The 15,221-nt window shown below is 44.5% G+C and overlaps 1 protein-coding gene across 1 annotated transcript in view; it reads right to left on the bottom strand.

Annotated features, from left to right (window-relative positions):
- Positions 1–15,221, bottom strand: part of gphna (gephyrin a) — a 140,672-nt gene that overhangs the window by 95,366 nt on the left and 30,085 nt on the right. The window contains exon 2 of the mRNA XM_029712562.1: positions 11,024–11,102. Coding sequence (XP_029568422.1) covers positions 11,024–11,102 — 79 coding nt within the window. The remainder of the gene's footprint in view (positions 1–11,023; positions 11,103–15,221) is intronic.

The following is a 15,221-nucleotide window of genomic DNA, read 5'->3' as shown; positions in this document are numbered from 1 at the left end:
ACACTCTAAAGTTTCTAAAACTGTTTGAATGGTGTCTGTGAGTATAACAGAACTCATATGGCAGGCCAAAACCTGAGAAGATTCCATACAGGAAGTGCCCTGTCTGACAATTTGTTCTCCTTCTGTGGCATCTCTATCGAAAATACAGCATCTCTGCTGTAACGTGACATTTTCTAAGGCTTCCATTGTCTCTCAGAAGGCGCCAGAAAGTGGAATGACGTCTCTCCTGTCTCTGGGCGAAAAACAATAGGAGATTTTGTGAGTGGTCAGGCAGTGAACAGTGACACTGGAGATGCGCATTCATATGAATTCTCAATTTTTTTCTTTCAGCCTTTGAATGAATACAACGTCGCCCGGTTGGAATATTATCGCTATTTTACGAGAAAAATAGCATAAAAATTGATTTTCAACAGCGTTTGACATGCTTCGAAGTCCGGTAATGGAATATTTTGAAATGTTTTGTCACGAAATGCACTCGCGCGTCACCCTTCGGATACTGACCTGAACGCACAAACAAAACGGAGGTATTTGAATATAACTATGGATTATTTGGAACCAAAGCAACATTTGTTGTTGAAGTAGAAGTCCTGGGAGTGCATTCTGACGAAGAACAGCAAAGGTAATCCAATTTTTCTTATAGTAAATCTGAGTTTGGTGAGGGCCAAACTTGGTGGGTGTCAAATTAGCTAGCCGTGATGGCCGGGCTATGTACTCAGAATATTGCAAAATGTGCTTTCGCCGAAAAGCTATTTTAAAATCTGACACCGCGATTGCATAAAGGAGTTCTGTATCTACAATTCTTAAAATAATTGTTATGTATTTTGTGAACGTTAATCGTGAGTAATTTAGTAAATTCACCGGAAGTTTGCGGTTTTTGATATAAATATGAACTTGATTGAACAAAACATGCATGTATTGTATAACATAATGTCCTAGGAGTGTCATCTGATGAAGATCATCAAAGGTTAGTGCTGCATTTAGCTGTGGTTTTGGTGACATATATGCTTGCTTTGAAAATGGCTGTGTGATTATTTTTGGCAGGGTACTCTCCTGACATAATCTAATGTTTTGCTTTCGCTGTAAAGCCTTTTTGAAATCGGACAATGTGGTTAGATTAACGAAAGTCTTGTCTTTAAAATGGTGTAAAATAGTCATATGTTTGAGAAATTGAAGTTATAGCAATTTTGAGGTATTTGTATTTCGCAAACGTCCCACCTTGCCTAGGGAAATTGTCACTTCTCTTGCATTTAGTGCACGCAGAGTCAAGGTATATGCAACAGTTTGGGCCGCCTGGCTCGTTGCAAACTAATTTGCCAGAATTTTACATAATTATAACTGTCATGACGTTGCCCTCTGGGTTTTCTATGCACCATCCCCCGATCTCTATACTTCTGACACAAGGCTGTGTGAAGGCGGTCGTAAATTCCAAAGGGAATGTCCTGCCTAACAGGCCACAGTTTTGAGACAGAGTGGGTTTCGTATAGAGAACAAAGGATTCTTCCACCTCACAGGATTGGAGAACCGAACGACATTTATGTTCTGGAGAAGGTATAAAAGATCGGTGAAGAATCCAGCTACGAACTGGTCCGCTTGGTACAATTTTATGAAACCCATGAGAGACAATATTGCCATATTACCATAATAATGTTTATATAATAGCCTCAGCTATGGGACTTACATCTAAATGGTTGTATCATTTACGTCATTTGTATTAATAAGGATAAAGCTATTTGGAATATGTTGAGATGCTATGTACTTATGTTAATGTGAGAGAATTGTATTTCTGTTCAAAAGCTTAACTAAGTCATCGGCAAGCCCCCAGGGACACAGACAGGACAAGGTGTCATGTGACAGCCTTTTCTATGTTCAGTATAAAACCCCCACCCAGAATTTCTTTCTTTAGACCAGGCCTCCACTCTATTACGAGTTGGCCAATAGGTTTGACCATACATCCCTCTACTGAACTTTAACCATACCACGTGGTTAAACCTTTAGACTATCGATACCGACAGAATAATAACAAGTCTTTGATATTAATTACTAGTCTGCAGCTAGAAATTCGTTGTCATTGAACGAGAAGATCGACGAAACATCCACTCTATAATGACATTAATGAATGTCGCTTTTGAAAGATCCATTCTAACCAAGAGAGAGAGAGAGAGGGGGAACTCTCCAACAGGACGAACCTTTCCAACAAAGATCACGACGACACACTGAGCGTAAATATATATATTGATTGCAATTGTTTCCGAATGAGTGAGCGTTCATGTGCAAAGGATTAGCATATCAATTGTTAATATTTATCAACTCTGTAGGTTCTTCTCAGCTGACCGCCCACTACTCTTTTGTTTAACAAGCCGCCATGCCGGTTTAGCCCACTAGGGCACATTCCGCTACCATTGCTTTGTAACGATACCTACTGTTTTGTATGCTTTCTGTGAATTACTTAGTTTAGTAAATAAATGATTTTAAGACAATTGATGTATGGATGACTTAGTGAAGACTGGGTTCGTGCAGATAACAACAATTTACGACGTTTGGAATGAGACTGACGCGAGGTAAACACATCATTAATGAGGAGACAAATCGACCAGATATTATGATATCTGGAAAGTTATATTAGGAAAATTATAACTTTGTAATCTGAATATTTTCCTTGGTGCCCCAACCTTCTAGTTAATTACAGTTACATGATTAATCAGTTTAATCGCTTAATAATAATTACAGAGAGTTATTTGATAAACATGTCTTCAAGTTAATGATGCCCAAAGACACGACATAACATTGAAGGTTGTGCAATGTAACAGCAATATTTAGACTTAGGGTTGCCACCCGTTTGATAAAATACAGAACGGTTCTGTATTTCACTGAAAGAATAAACAAAATGATAGTTTACGGATTTGACCATATTAATGACCAAGGGCTCGTATTTCTGTGTTTATAATATTATAATTAAGTCTATGATTTGATATTTGATAGAGCAGTCTGACTGAGCGGTGGTAGGCAGCAGCAGGCTCGTAAGCATTCATTCAAACTTTACTGTGTTTGGAAGCAACTCTTAGCAATGCTTGAAGCACAGCGCTGTTTATGACTTCAAGCCTATCAACTCCTGAGATTAGGCTGGCAATACTAAAGTGCCTATTAGAACATCCAATAGTCAAAAGCATATGAAATACAAACGGTACATAGAGAAAAAGTCGATGCGTCGTAATTCCTATAATAACTACAACCTAAAACTTCTTAACTGGGAATATTGAAGAACTGGGAATATTGAACCACCAGCTCTCATATGTTCTGAGCAAGGACCTTAAACGTTAGCTTTTTTACATGGCACATATTGCACTTTTACTTCTGCAACACTGTGTTTTTGCATTATGTAAACCAAATTGAGCATGTTCTATTATTTATTTGAGACTAAATAGATTTTATTTATGTATTATGTTAAGTTAAAATAAAAAAGTGTTAATTCAGTATTGTTGTAATTGTCATTATTACAAATATATATACAGTGAGGGAAAAAAGTATTTGATCCCCTGCACACACACAATACTTATTTCCCTCATTAAAATGCAAATCAATTTATAACATTTTTGACATGCGTTTTTCTGGATTTTTGTTGTTGTTATTCTGTCTCTCACTGTTCAAATAAAACTACCATTAAAATTATAGACTGATCACTTCTTTGTCAGTGGGCAAATGTACAAAATCAGCAGGGGATCAAATACTTTTTTCCCTCACTGTATAATATATATATATATATATATATATATATATATATATATATATATATATATATACACACACACACACACACACACACACACACACACACACACACACACACACACACACACACAGTCGTGGCCCAAATTTTGAGATTGACACAAATATTACATTTTTTTAAAGTCAGCTGCCTCAGTTTGTATGATGGCAATTTGCATATACTCCAGAATGTTATGAAGAGTGATCAGATGAATTGCCATGCAAATTAACTGAATCCCCCAAAAACATTTCCACTGCATTTCAGCCCTGCCACAAAAGGACCAGCTGACATCATGTCAGTGATTCTCTCGTTAACACAGGTGTGAGTGTTGACAAGGACAAGGCTGGAGATCACTCTGTCATGCTGATTGAGTTCGAATAACAGACTGGAAGCTTCAAAATGAGGGTGGTAATTGGAATAATTGTTCTTCCTCTGTCAACCATGGTTACCTGCAAGGAAACACGTGCCATCATCATTGCTTTGCACAAAAAGGGTTTCACAGGCAAGGATATTGCTGCCAGTAAGATTGCACCTAAATCAACCATTTATCGGATCATCAAGAACTTCAAGGAGAGCGGTTCAATTGTTGTGAAGAAGGCTTCAAGGTGCCCAAGAAAGTCCAGCAAGCGTCAGGACCGTCTCCTAAAGTTGATGCAGCTGCGGGATCAGGGCACCACCAGTACAGAGCTTGCTCAGGAATGGCAGCAGGCAGGTGTGAGTGCATCTGCACGGACAGTGAGGCGAAGACTTTTGGAGGACGGCCTGGTGTCAAAAAGGGCAGCAAAGAAGCAACTCCTCTCCAGGAAAAACATCAGGGACAGACTGATATTCTGCAAAAGGTACAGGGATTGGACTGCTGAGGACTGGGGTAACGTCATTTTCTCTGATGAATCCCCTTTCTGATTGTTTGGGGCATCCGGAAAAAAGCTTGTCCTGAGAAGACAAGGTGAGTGCTACCATCAGTCCTGTGTCATGCCAACAGTAAAGCATCATGAGACTATTCATGTGTGGGGTTGCTTCTCAGCCAAGGGAGTGGGCTCACTCACAATTTTGCCTAAGAACACAGCCATGAATAAAGAATGGTACCAACACATCCTCCGAGAGCAACTTCTCCCAACCATCCAGGAACAGTTTGGTGACAAACAATGCCTTTTCCAGCATGACGGAGCACCTTGCCATAAGGCAAAAGTGATAACCAAGTGGCTCATGGAAGAAAACATCAATATTTTGGGTCCATGGCCAGGAAACTTCCCAGACCTTAATCCCATTGAGAACTTGTGGTCCATCCTCAAGAGGTGGTTGGACAAACAAAACCCCACAAATTCTGACATAATCCAAGCATTGATTATACAAAAATGGGCTGCCTTCAGTCAGGATGTGGCACAGAAGTTAATTGACAGCATGCCAGGGCGGATTGCAGAGGTCTTGAAAAAGAAGGGTCAACACTGCAAATATTGACTCTTTGCATCAACTTAATGTAATTGTCAATAAAAGCCTTTGACACTTATGAAATGCTTGTAATTATTCTTCAGTATTCCATAGTAACATCTGACAAAAATATCTAAAGACACTGAGGCAGCAGACTTTGTGAAAATTAATATTTGGCTACGACTGTATATAAAAATCATCCGATTAATCGGTATCGGCTTTTTTGGTCCTCCAAATATCGGTATCGACATATATATATGTACAGTACCAGTCAAAAGTCCTCTACACACCTAGTAATTCAAGGGTCTTTCTTTCTTTTTTACTATTTTCTACATGGTAGAATAATAGTGAAGACATCAAAACTATGAAATAACACATATGGAATCATGTAGTAACCAAAAAAGTATAAAACAAATCGAAATATATTTTATATTGAGATTCTTCAAAGCAGCCAGCCTTTGCCTTGATGACAGCTTTGCACAATCTTGGGATTCTCTCAACCAGCTTCATGATGTAGTTACCCTGAATGCATTTCAATTAACAGGTGTGCCTTATTGAAAGTTAATTTGAGAAATGTATTTCCTTCTTAAGCCAATCAGTTGTGTTGTGACAAGGTAGGGGTGGTATACAGACGATAGCCTTATTTGGTAAAAGACCAAGTACATATTATGGCAAGAACAGCTAAAATAAGCAAAGAGAAACAACAGTCCATCATTACTTTAAGACAATGTCAATGAAAGATCAGTGGAATCTGTGAGGGTAGCTGGACAGGTAGGATGACTGACAGTGAAGGTGAACAGAGGAATGGATGAGACTGAGGCAGGAATTCCTTTAACCATAAAGTGGTATATTTACTGGGAGGTATGGATTCATGGACGCACAGAACTTCTGGATTAGACAGAGTTAAGGAAGAGAAAGCAGCGAGATCGGGCGATGGCGATTTCCTCCTTTTATGGAGTTGAGACCTGTCAGACATTTCTACCTGACCTAATTAAAGCTCCCCTGGCCCAGCTGAGCAAGTGGCCATGAATTAAAGGATTCTTCCACCAACTCCATGGGCCTTTTCTACAGTCAATGTCAAGAACTTTGAAAGTTCCTTCAAGTGCAGTTGCAAAAACCATCAAGTGCTATGATGAAACTGTCTCTGTGTTATGTTATGTTAGCTAGCTACAAAGTTGCTTTTGTATAATAGCCAACCTCTACCGACTAGCAGCACTGTAGAAACTATTACATTACAACGGAACGATTTGACTAGTGCAGTGTTAGCTAGCTAGCTACATAGCTGTCTTTGTCATAGCTTGATAATTGTGTAGTTTAGTAATAGCTAGGTTAGCTAGCCAGCTATTTCCGTCCCCCGCGACGCCATTGTTCCATACCCAGCCAACTATTACCGACGAGCAGCATTGTAGAAACTAAATACATTACAAAGGAACGTCTTGATTAGTGTTATGTTATGTTAGCTAGCTACAAAGTTGCTTTTGTATAATAGCCAACCTCTACCGACTAGCAGCACTGTAGAAACTATTACATTACAACGGAACGACTTGATTAGTGTAGTGTTGTGTTAGTTAGCTAGCATTTTCGTCATTTTAGTCAATAAGATTTTCGCAACGTAAGCTTAACTTTCTGAACATTCGAGACGTGTAGTCCACTTGTCATTCCAATCTCCTTTGCATTAGCGTAGCCTCTTCTGTAGCTTGTCAACTATGTGTCTGGCTATCCCTGTTCTCTCCCCTCTGCACAGGCCATACAAACGCTTCACACCGCGTGGCCGCTGCCACTCTAACCTGGTGGTCCCAGCGCGCACGACCCACGTGGAGTTCCAGGTCTCCGGCAGCCTCTGGAACTGCCGGTCTGCGGCCAACAAGGCTGAGTTCATCTCAGCCTATGCTACCCTCCAGTCCCTAGACTTCCTGGCGCTGACGGAAACATGGATTACCACAGATAACACTGCTACTCCTACTGCTCTCTCCTCGTCTGCCTACGTGTTCTCGCATACCCCTAGAGCATCGAGCCAGCGGGGTGGTGGCACTGGAATCCTCATCTCTCCCAAGTGGACATTCTCTCTTTCTCCCCTGACCCATTTGTCTATCTCCTCATTTGAATTCCATGCTGTCACAGTTACCAGCCCTTTCAAGCTTAACATCCTTATCATTTATCGCCCTCCAGGTTCCCTTGGAGAGTTCATCAATGAGCTTGATGCCTTGATAAGTTCCTTCCCTGAGGATGGCTCACCTCTCACAGTTCTGGGTGACTTTAACCTCCCCACGTCTACCTTTGACTCATTCCTCTCTGCCTCCTTCTTTCCACTCCTCTCCTCCTTTGACCTCACCCTCTCACCTTCCCCCCCTACTCACAAGGCAGGCAATACGCTTGACCTCATCTTTACTAGATGCTGTTCTTCCACTAATCTCATTGCAACTCCCCTCCAAGTCTCCGACCACTACCTTGTATCCTTTTCCCTCTCGCTCTCATCCAACACTTCTCACTCTGCCCCTACTCGGATGGTATTGTGCCGTCCCAACCTTCGCTCTCTCTCTCCCGCTACTCTCTCCTCTTCCATCCTATCATCTCTTCCCTCTGCTCAAACCTTCTCCAACCTATCTCCTGATTCTGCCTCCTCAACCCTCCTCTCCTCCCTTTCTGCATCCTTCGATTTTCTCTGTCCCCTATCCTCCAGGCCGGCTCGGTCCTCCACTCCTGCGCCGTGGCTCGACGACTCACTGCGAGCTCACAGAACAGGGCTCCGGGCAGCCGAGCGGAAATGGAGGAAAACTCGCCTCCCTGCGGACCTGGCATCCTTTCACGCCCTCCTCTCTACATTTTCCTCTTCTGTCTCTGCTGCTAAAGCCACTTTCTACCACTCTAAATTCCAAGCATCTGCCTCTAACCCTAGGAAGCTCTTTGCTACCTTCTCCTCCCTCCTGAATCCTCCTCCCCCTCCCCCCCCTCCTCTCTCTCTGCGGATGACTTCGTCAACCATTTTGAAAAGAAGGCTGATGACATCCGATCCTCGTTTGCTAAGCCAAACGACACCGCTGGTCCTGCTCACACTGCCCTACCCTGTGCTTTGACCTCTTTCTCCCCTCTCTCTCCAGATGAAATCTCGCGTCTCGTGACGGCCGGCCGCCCAACAACCTGCCCACTTGACCCTATCCCCTCCTCTCTTCTCCAGACCATTTCCGGAGACCTTCTCCCCTACCTCACCTCGCTCATCAACTCATCCTTGACCGCTGGCTACGTCCCTTCCGTCTTCAAGAGAGCGAGAGTTGCACCCCTTCTGAAAAAACCTACACTCGATCCCTCCGATATCAACAACTACAGACCAGTATCCCTTCTTTCTTTTCTCTCCAAAACTCTTGAACGTGCCGTCCTTGGCCAGCTCTCCTGCTATCTCTCTCAGAATGACCTTCTTGATCCTAATCAGTCAGGTTTCAAGACTGGGCATTCAACTGAGACTGCTCTTCTCTGTGTCACGGAGGCTCTCCGCACTGCTAAAGCTAACTCTCTCTCCTCTGCTCTCATCCTTCTAGACCTATCTGCTGCCTTTGATACCGTGAACCATCAGATCCTCCTCTCCACCCTCTCCGAGCTGGGCATCTCCGGCGCGGCCCACGCTTGGATTGCGTCCTACCTGACAGGTCGCTCCTACCAGGTGGCGTGGCGAGAATCTGTCTCCGCACCACGTGCTCTCACCACTGGTGTCCCCCAGGGCTCTGTTCTAGGCCCTCTCCTATTCTCACTATACACCAAGTCACTTGGCTCGGTCATATCCTCACATGGTCTCTCCTATCATTGCTACGCAGACGACACACAATTAATCTTCTCCTTTCCCCCTTCTGATAACCAGGTGGCGAATCGCATCTCTGCATGTCTGGCAGACATATCAGTGTGGATGACGGCTCACCACCTCAAGCTGAACCTCGGCAAGACGGAGCTGCTCCTCCTCCCAGGGAAGGACTGCCCGTTCCATGATCTCGCCATCACGGTTGACAACTCCCTTGTGTCCTCCTCCCAGAGTGCCAAGAACCTTGGCGTGACCCTGGACAACACCCTGTCGTTCTCCACTAACATCAAGGCGGTGACCCGATCCTGTAGGTTCATGCTCTACAACATTCGCAGAGTACGACCCTGCCTCACACAGGAAGCGGCGCAGGTCCTAGTCCAGGCACTTGTCATCTCCCGTCTGGATTACTGCAACTCGCTGTTGGCTGGGCTCCCTGCCTGTGCCATTAAACCCCTACAACTCATCCAGAACGCCGCAGCCCGTCTGGTGTTCAACCTTCCCAAGTTCTCTCACGTCACCCCGCTCCTCCGCTCTCTCCACTGGCTTCCAGTTGAAGCTCGCATCCGCTACAAGTCCATGCTGCTTGCCTACGGAGCTGTGAGGGGTACGGCACCTCCGTACCTTCAGGCTCTGATCAGGCCCTACACCCAAACAAGGGCACTGCGTTCATCCACCTCTGGCCTGCTCGCCTCCCTACCTCTGAGGAAGCACAGCTCCCGCTCAGCCCAGTCAAAACTGTTCGCTGCTCTGGCACCCCAATGGTGGAACAAGCTCCCTCACGACGCCAGGACAGCGGAGTCAATCACCACCTTCCGGAGACACCTGAAACCCCACCTCTTTAAGGAATACCTGGGATAGGATAAAGTAATCCTTCTACCCCCCCTACGAAAGATTTAGATGCACTATTGTAAAGTGGTTGTTCCACTGGATATCTTAAGGTGAATGCACCAATTTGTAAGTCGCTCTGGATAAGAGCGTCTGCTAAATGACTTAAATGTAAATGTAATGTAAATGTATGTCTCTCATGAGGATCGCCACAGGAAAGGAAGACCCAGAGTTACCTCTGATGCAGAGGATAAGTTAATTAGAGTTAACTGCACCTCAGATTGCAGCCCAAATAAGTGCTTCACAGAGTTCAAGTAAAAGACACATCTCAACATCAACTGTTCAGCGGAAACTGTGTGAATCAGGCCTTCATGGTTGATTTGCTGCAAAGGAACAACTACTAAAGGACACTAATAATAAAGAAGAGACTTGCTTGGGCCAAGAAACACGAGCAATGGACATTAGACCGGTGGAAATCTGTCCTTTGGTCTGATGAGTCTTTGGGAGACACAGAGTAGGTGAACGGATTATCTCTGCATGTGTGGTTCTCACCGTGAAGCATGGAGGAGGTGTAATGGTGCTTTGCTGTGACACTGTCTGTGATTTATTTAGAATTCAAGGCAAACTTAACCAGAATGGCTACCATAGCATTCTGCAGCGATACGCCATCCCATCTGGTTTGCGGTTAGTGGGCTGTGTAAGGGCTATTTGAATGAGAGTAAAGGAGTGCTGCATCAGATGACCTGGCCTCCACAATCACCCGACCTCAACCCAATTGAGATGGTTTGGGATGAGTTGGATCGCAGAGTGAAGGAAAAGCAGCCAACAAGAGCTCAGCATATATGGGAACTCCTTCAAGACTGTTGGAAAATCATTTCTCATGAGGCTGGTTGAGAGAATGCCAAGAGTGTGCAAGGCAAAGGGTGGCTACTTTGAAGATTCTAAAATGTAGAATATATTTTGATTTGTTTAATACTTTTTTGGTTACTACACATTTCCATTGGGGTTATTTCGTAGTTTTGATGTCTTCACTATTATTCAACAATGTAGAAAATAGTAAAATATGAACAAAAACCCTTGAATGAGTAGGTGTGTCCAAACTTTCAACTGGTACTGTATATAAACTTGGAATCGTTTTGACATTCTACAGCACTGTTGGATAAGCATTTCGCTGCATCTGGCATAACACCTGCAAAGACTGTGTGCGTGTGTGTACTCACAGTGATGGGTCGTGGACCAAATCTTTGAGGTTTACTCCACTGCGGTCCTCAGCCAGGTTCCTGAAGCAGCTGTCACTCACTGTAGAGAGAAATAGAAAGGGTGAGAGACAGAGAGAAAAAGAGAGAGAAAAAGAGAGAGACAAAGATAGCGAGAGAATGTGCGGTTAAAATTGGCAAAAACACAGGGCCGTGGGGTGAGACATGGACGCAGTTTGAGCCGCACCCTCTTCAACATATATATCAACGAATTGGCGAGGGCACTAGAACAGGCTGCAGCACCCAGCCTCACCCTACTAGAATCTGAAGTCAAACGTCTATTGTTCGCTGATGATCTGGTGCTTCTGTCCCCAACCAAGGAGGGCCTACAGCAGCACCTAGATCTTCTGCACAGATTCTGTCAGACCTGGGCCCTGACAGTAAATCTCAGTAAGACAAAAATAATGGTGTTCCAAAAAAGGTCCAGTTGCCAGGACCACAAATAAAAATTCCATCTAGACTCCGTTGCCCTAGAGCACACAAAAAACGATGCCTAAATATCAATGCCACATGTAACTTCCACAAAGCTGTGAACGATCTGAGAGACAAGGCAAGAAGGGCCTTCTACGCCATCAAAAGGAACATAAAATTTGACATAACAATTAGGATCTGGCTAAAAATACTTGAATCAGTTATTGAACCCATTGCCCTTTATGGTTGTGAGGTCTGGGGTCCACTCACCAACCAAATATTCACAAAATGGGGCAAACACCAAATTGAGAGACTGCATGCAGAATTCTGCAAAAATGTCCCCCGTGTTCAACGTAAAACACCAAATAATGCATGCAGAGCTGAATTAGGCAAATACCCGCTAATTATCAAAACCTTCCAAAACAAAGCCATCACCTACAGAGATTTGAACCTGGATAAAAAAATGTTTTTATTTCTATTGGAAGGGTTGAATCATTTGAAATTATGTCTACTTATGATCAGGTAAAAGGTTTATGTTTCTGTCTCCATATGATATGGTAAATATATCCAATGCAAAAAACATTAAATTGAAATGTTATTAATATTAATTTGCATATATTTCCGTTAATTCCCATATATTTCTTTTAATTCCCATGGAATGTTTCCACCTCTGAATATTCCCCAAAATGTGCAACCCTAGCTGTGACATCACACCTTGTCTCTCCATCATCACTCTTTTCTCAAGGGAGTGGGAGAGAGAATGAAAAAAAGTGAGAGAAATAGGCATGAGGAAAAAGATGAGAAGACAAGAGGATAAGCTAAATATAGTAGAGTGCAGACGGGGAGAGAAAGTAAGTGAGAGCGAGAGCGAGAGCGTGAGAGTGAGAGTGAGCGCGAGCGCGAGAGAGAGAGAAAGAGAGAGAATGGGTGTAGGGTGTGGTGGTCGTGGCAGTGTGATGGCAGTGAGAAAGAGTGTGCGAAAGAGAGAGAGAGTGAGAAAGAGAAAAAGAGAGAGAGAGAGAGAGAAAGAGTGAGAGAGTGAGAAAGAGAAAAAGAGAGAGAGAGAGAGAGAGAGAGAGAGAGAGACAGAGAATGGGTGTAGGGTGTGGTGGTCGTGGCAGTGTAATGGCACCATGGCTGTGTGGTCTGTACTGGAGCACTGACCTGTAGCCTGGTAAATAAATGATAAAGCACTGACCTGTAGCCTGGTAAATAAATGATAAAGCACTGACCTGTAGCCTGGTAAATAAATGATAAAGCACTGACCTGTAGCCTGGTAAATAAATGATAAAGCACTGACCTGTAGCCTGGTAAATAAATGATAAAGCACTGACCTGTAGCCTGGTAAATAAATGATAAAGCACTGACCTGTAGCCTGGTAAATAAATGATAAAGCACTGACCTGTAGCCTGGTAAATAAATGATAAAGCACTGACCTGTAGCCTGGTAAATAAGGCCTACCTTCAAACTCAGTGCCTCTCTCTCATTGTAGACCTCCACAAGTGTAGTTCATCCTTGGGAGCAATTTCCAAACCCCTGAAGGTACCACGTTCATCTGTACAAACAATAGTATGCAAGTATAAACACCATGGGACCACACAGCCGTCATACCGCTCAGGAAGGAGATGAGTTCTGTCTCCTAGAGATGAGCATACTTTGGGGCGAAAAGTGCAAATCAATCCCAGAACAACAGCAAAGGACCTTGTGAAGATTCTGGAAGAAACAGGTACAAAAGTATCTATATCCACAGTAAAACGAGTCCTATAGCAACATAATCTGAAAGGCCGCTCAGCACGGAAGAAGCCACTGCTCCAAAACCGCCATAAAAAAGCGAGACTACGGTTTGCAACTGCACATGGGGACAAAGATTGTACTTTTTGGAGAAATGTCCTCTGGTCTGATGAAACAAAAATAGATCTGTTTGGCCATAATGACCATCCTTACGTTTGGAGGAAAAAGGGGGAGGCTTGCAAGCCGAAGAACACCATCCCAACCGTGAAGCACACCATCCTAACCGTGAACTGCAGACATCTGTGAATCTTAATTGGGAACAGATATTTAACAGAGATTTTATCGTCATTCTGTTACCAGAGTTTGCATCTGCAGTTCTTCCAGTAAATGTATTTTTGTAAAATGTTCAGTGTAAATTGTTAAAAGTAGTCCTTGCGCATAGAGTTGTATGGTTTGTTAAACTTTGAAATAAATGGTTTTTGTTTGGCATACATTTTAAAAATGAGTCAAAGCATAATTCCGTTTCAATGGAATATCCCACACACATTACTTACAGAAAGAAAGAATAGAGTAAAGAGAGGGATAAGAACAAAACAGCCTCAGCCACAGCCTCAGCCCCAGCCTCAGCCTTAACCCAAACCTCAACCTCAGCTCCAGCCTTAACCCAAACCTCAACCTCAGCTCCAGCCTTAACCCAAACCTCAACCTCAGCTCCAGCCTTAACCCAAACCTCAACCTCAGCTCCAGCCTTAACCCAAACCTCAACCTCAGCTCCAGCCTTAACCCAAACCTCAACCTCAGCTCCAGCCTTAACCCAAACCTCAACCTCAACCTCAGCCTTAACCCAAACCTCAACCTCAGCTCCAGCCTTAACCCAAACCTCAACCTCAGCTCCAGCCTTAACCCAAACCTCAACCTCAGCTCCAGCCTTAACCCAAACCTCAACCTCAGCCCCAGCCTTAACCCAAACCTCAACCTCAGCCCCAGCCTTTGCCCCAGTCTCAACCTCAGCCCCAGTCTCAATCTCAGCCTTAGTCCAAAACTCAGCCCCAGCCCTATACCCCAGGCCCAGTCTCAATCCCAAACCCACCAGCCTTATTACCCAGCCCCAGTCTCAATCCCAGCCCTATACACCAGCCCCAGGCTCAGGCCCAGCCCTATAACCCAGCCCCAGTCTCAATCCCAACCCCACCAGCCCTATAACCCAGCCCCAGTCTCAATCCCAACCCCACCAGCCCTATAACCCAGCCCCAGTCTCAATCCCAACCCCACCAGCCCTATAACCCAGCCCCAGTCTCAATCCCAACCCCACCAGCCCTATAACCCAGCCCCAGTCTCAATCGCAGCCCTATACACCAGCCCCAGGCTCAGGCCCAGCCCTATAACCCAGCCCCAGTCTCAATCCCAACCCCACCAGCCCTATAACCCAGCCCCAGTCTCAATCCCAACCCCACCAGCCCTATAACCCAGCCCCAGTCTCAATCCCAGCCCTATACACCAGCCCCAGGCTCAGGCCCAGCCCTATAACCCAGCCCCAGTCTCAATCCCAGCCCTATACACCAGCCCCAAGCTCAGGCCCAGCCCTATACACCAGCCCCAAGCTCAGGCCCAGCCCTATACACCAGCCCCAGTCTCAATCCCAGCCCTATACACCAGCCCCAAGCTCAGGCCCAACCCAGTTCTTCATTCATTTGAAGTGGGAGGATCAAAACGAGGTGATAGTTACATAACAAGACACAGGGGAGGATTATCTCACTAGTCTCTACCTGCTGTGAAATACAAGCTGGCTGGGAGAGAACATACTATTAGAAAGAGAGAATGAGAAAGGGGGGAGTGAAGGAGAGAGAGAGAGAGAGAGAGAGAGATTAGAGCAACCTCTGGAATATCCGCTACCCTGCAATGCAGCTGTTCCCCCTCTCTCTTTACGTCCCTCTCTCTCGGTGTGTTTTCCCTCCCTCTGTCCTCTCTCTCTCTCCATCTCAGTGACTCTCATTCTGACCTGAGTATAACCACCACAGCC

The sequence above is a fragment of the Salmo trutta genome, chromosome 25 (genome assembly GCF_901001165.1).
Source record: "Salmo trutta chromosome 25, fSalTru1.1, whole genome shotgun sequence".
NCBI lineage: Eukaryota > Metazoa > Chordata > Actinopteri > Salmoniformes > Salmonidae > Salmo > Salmo trutta.
The sequence above is the reverse complement of the archived record's forward strand: the minus strand, read 5'-3'. Positions and strand labels throughout refer to the sequence as shown.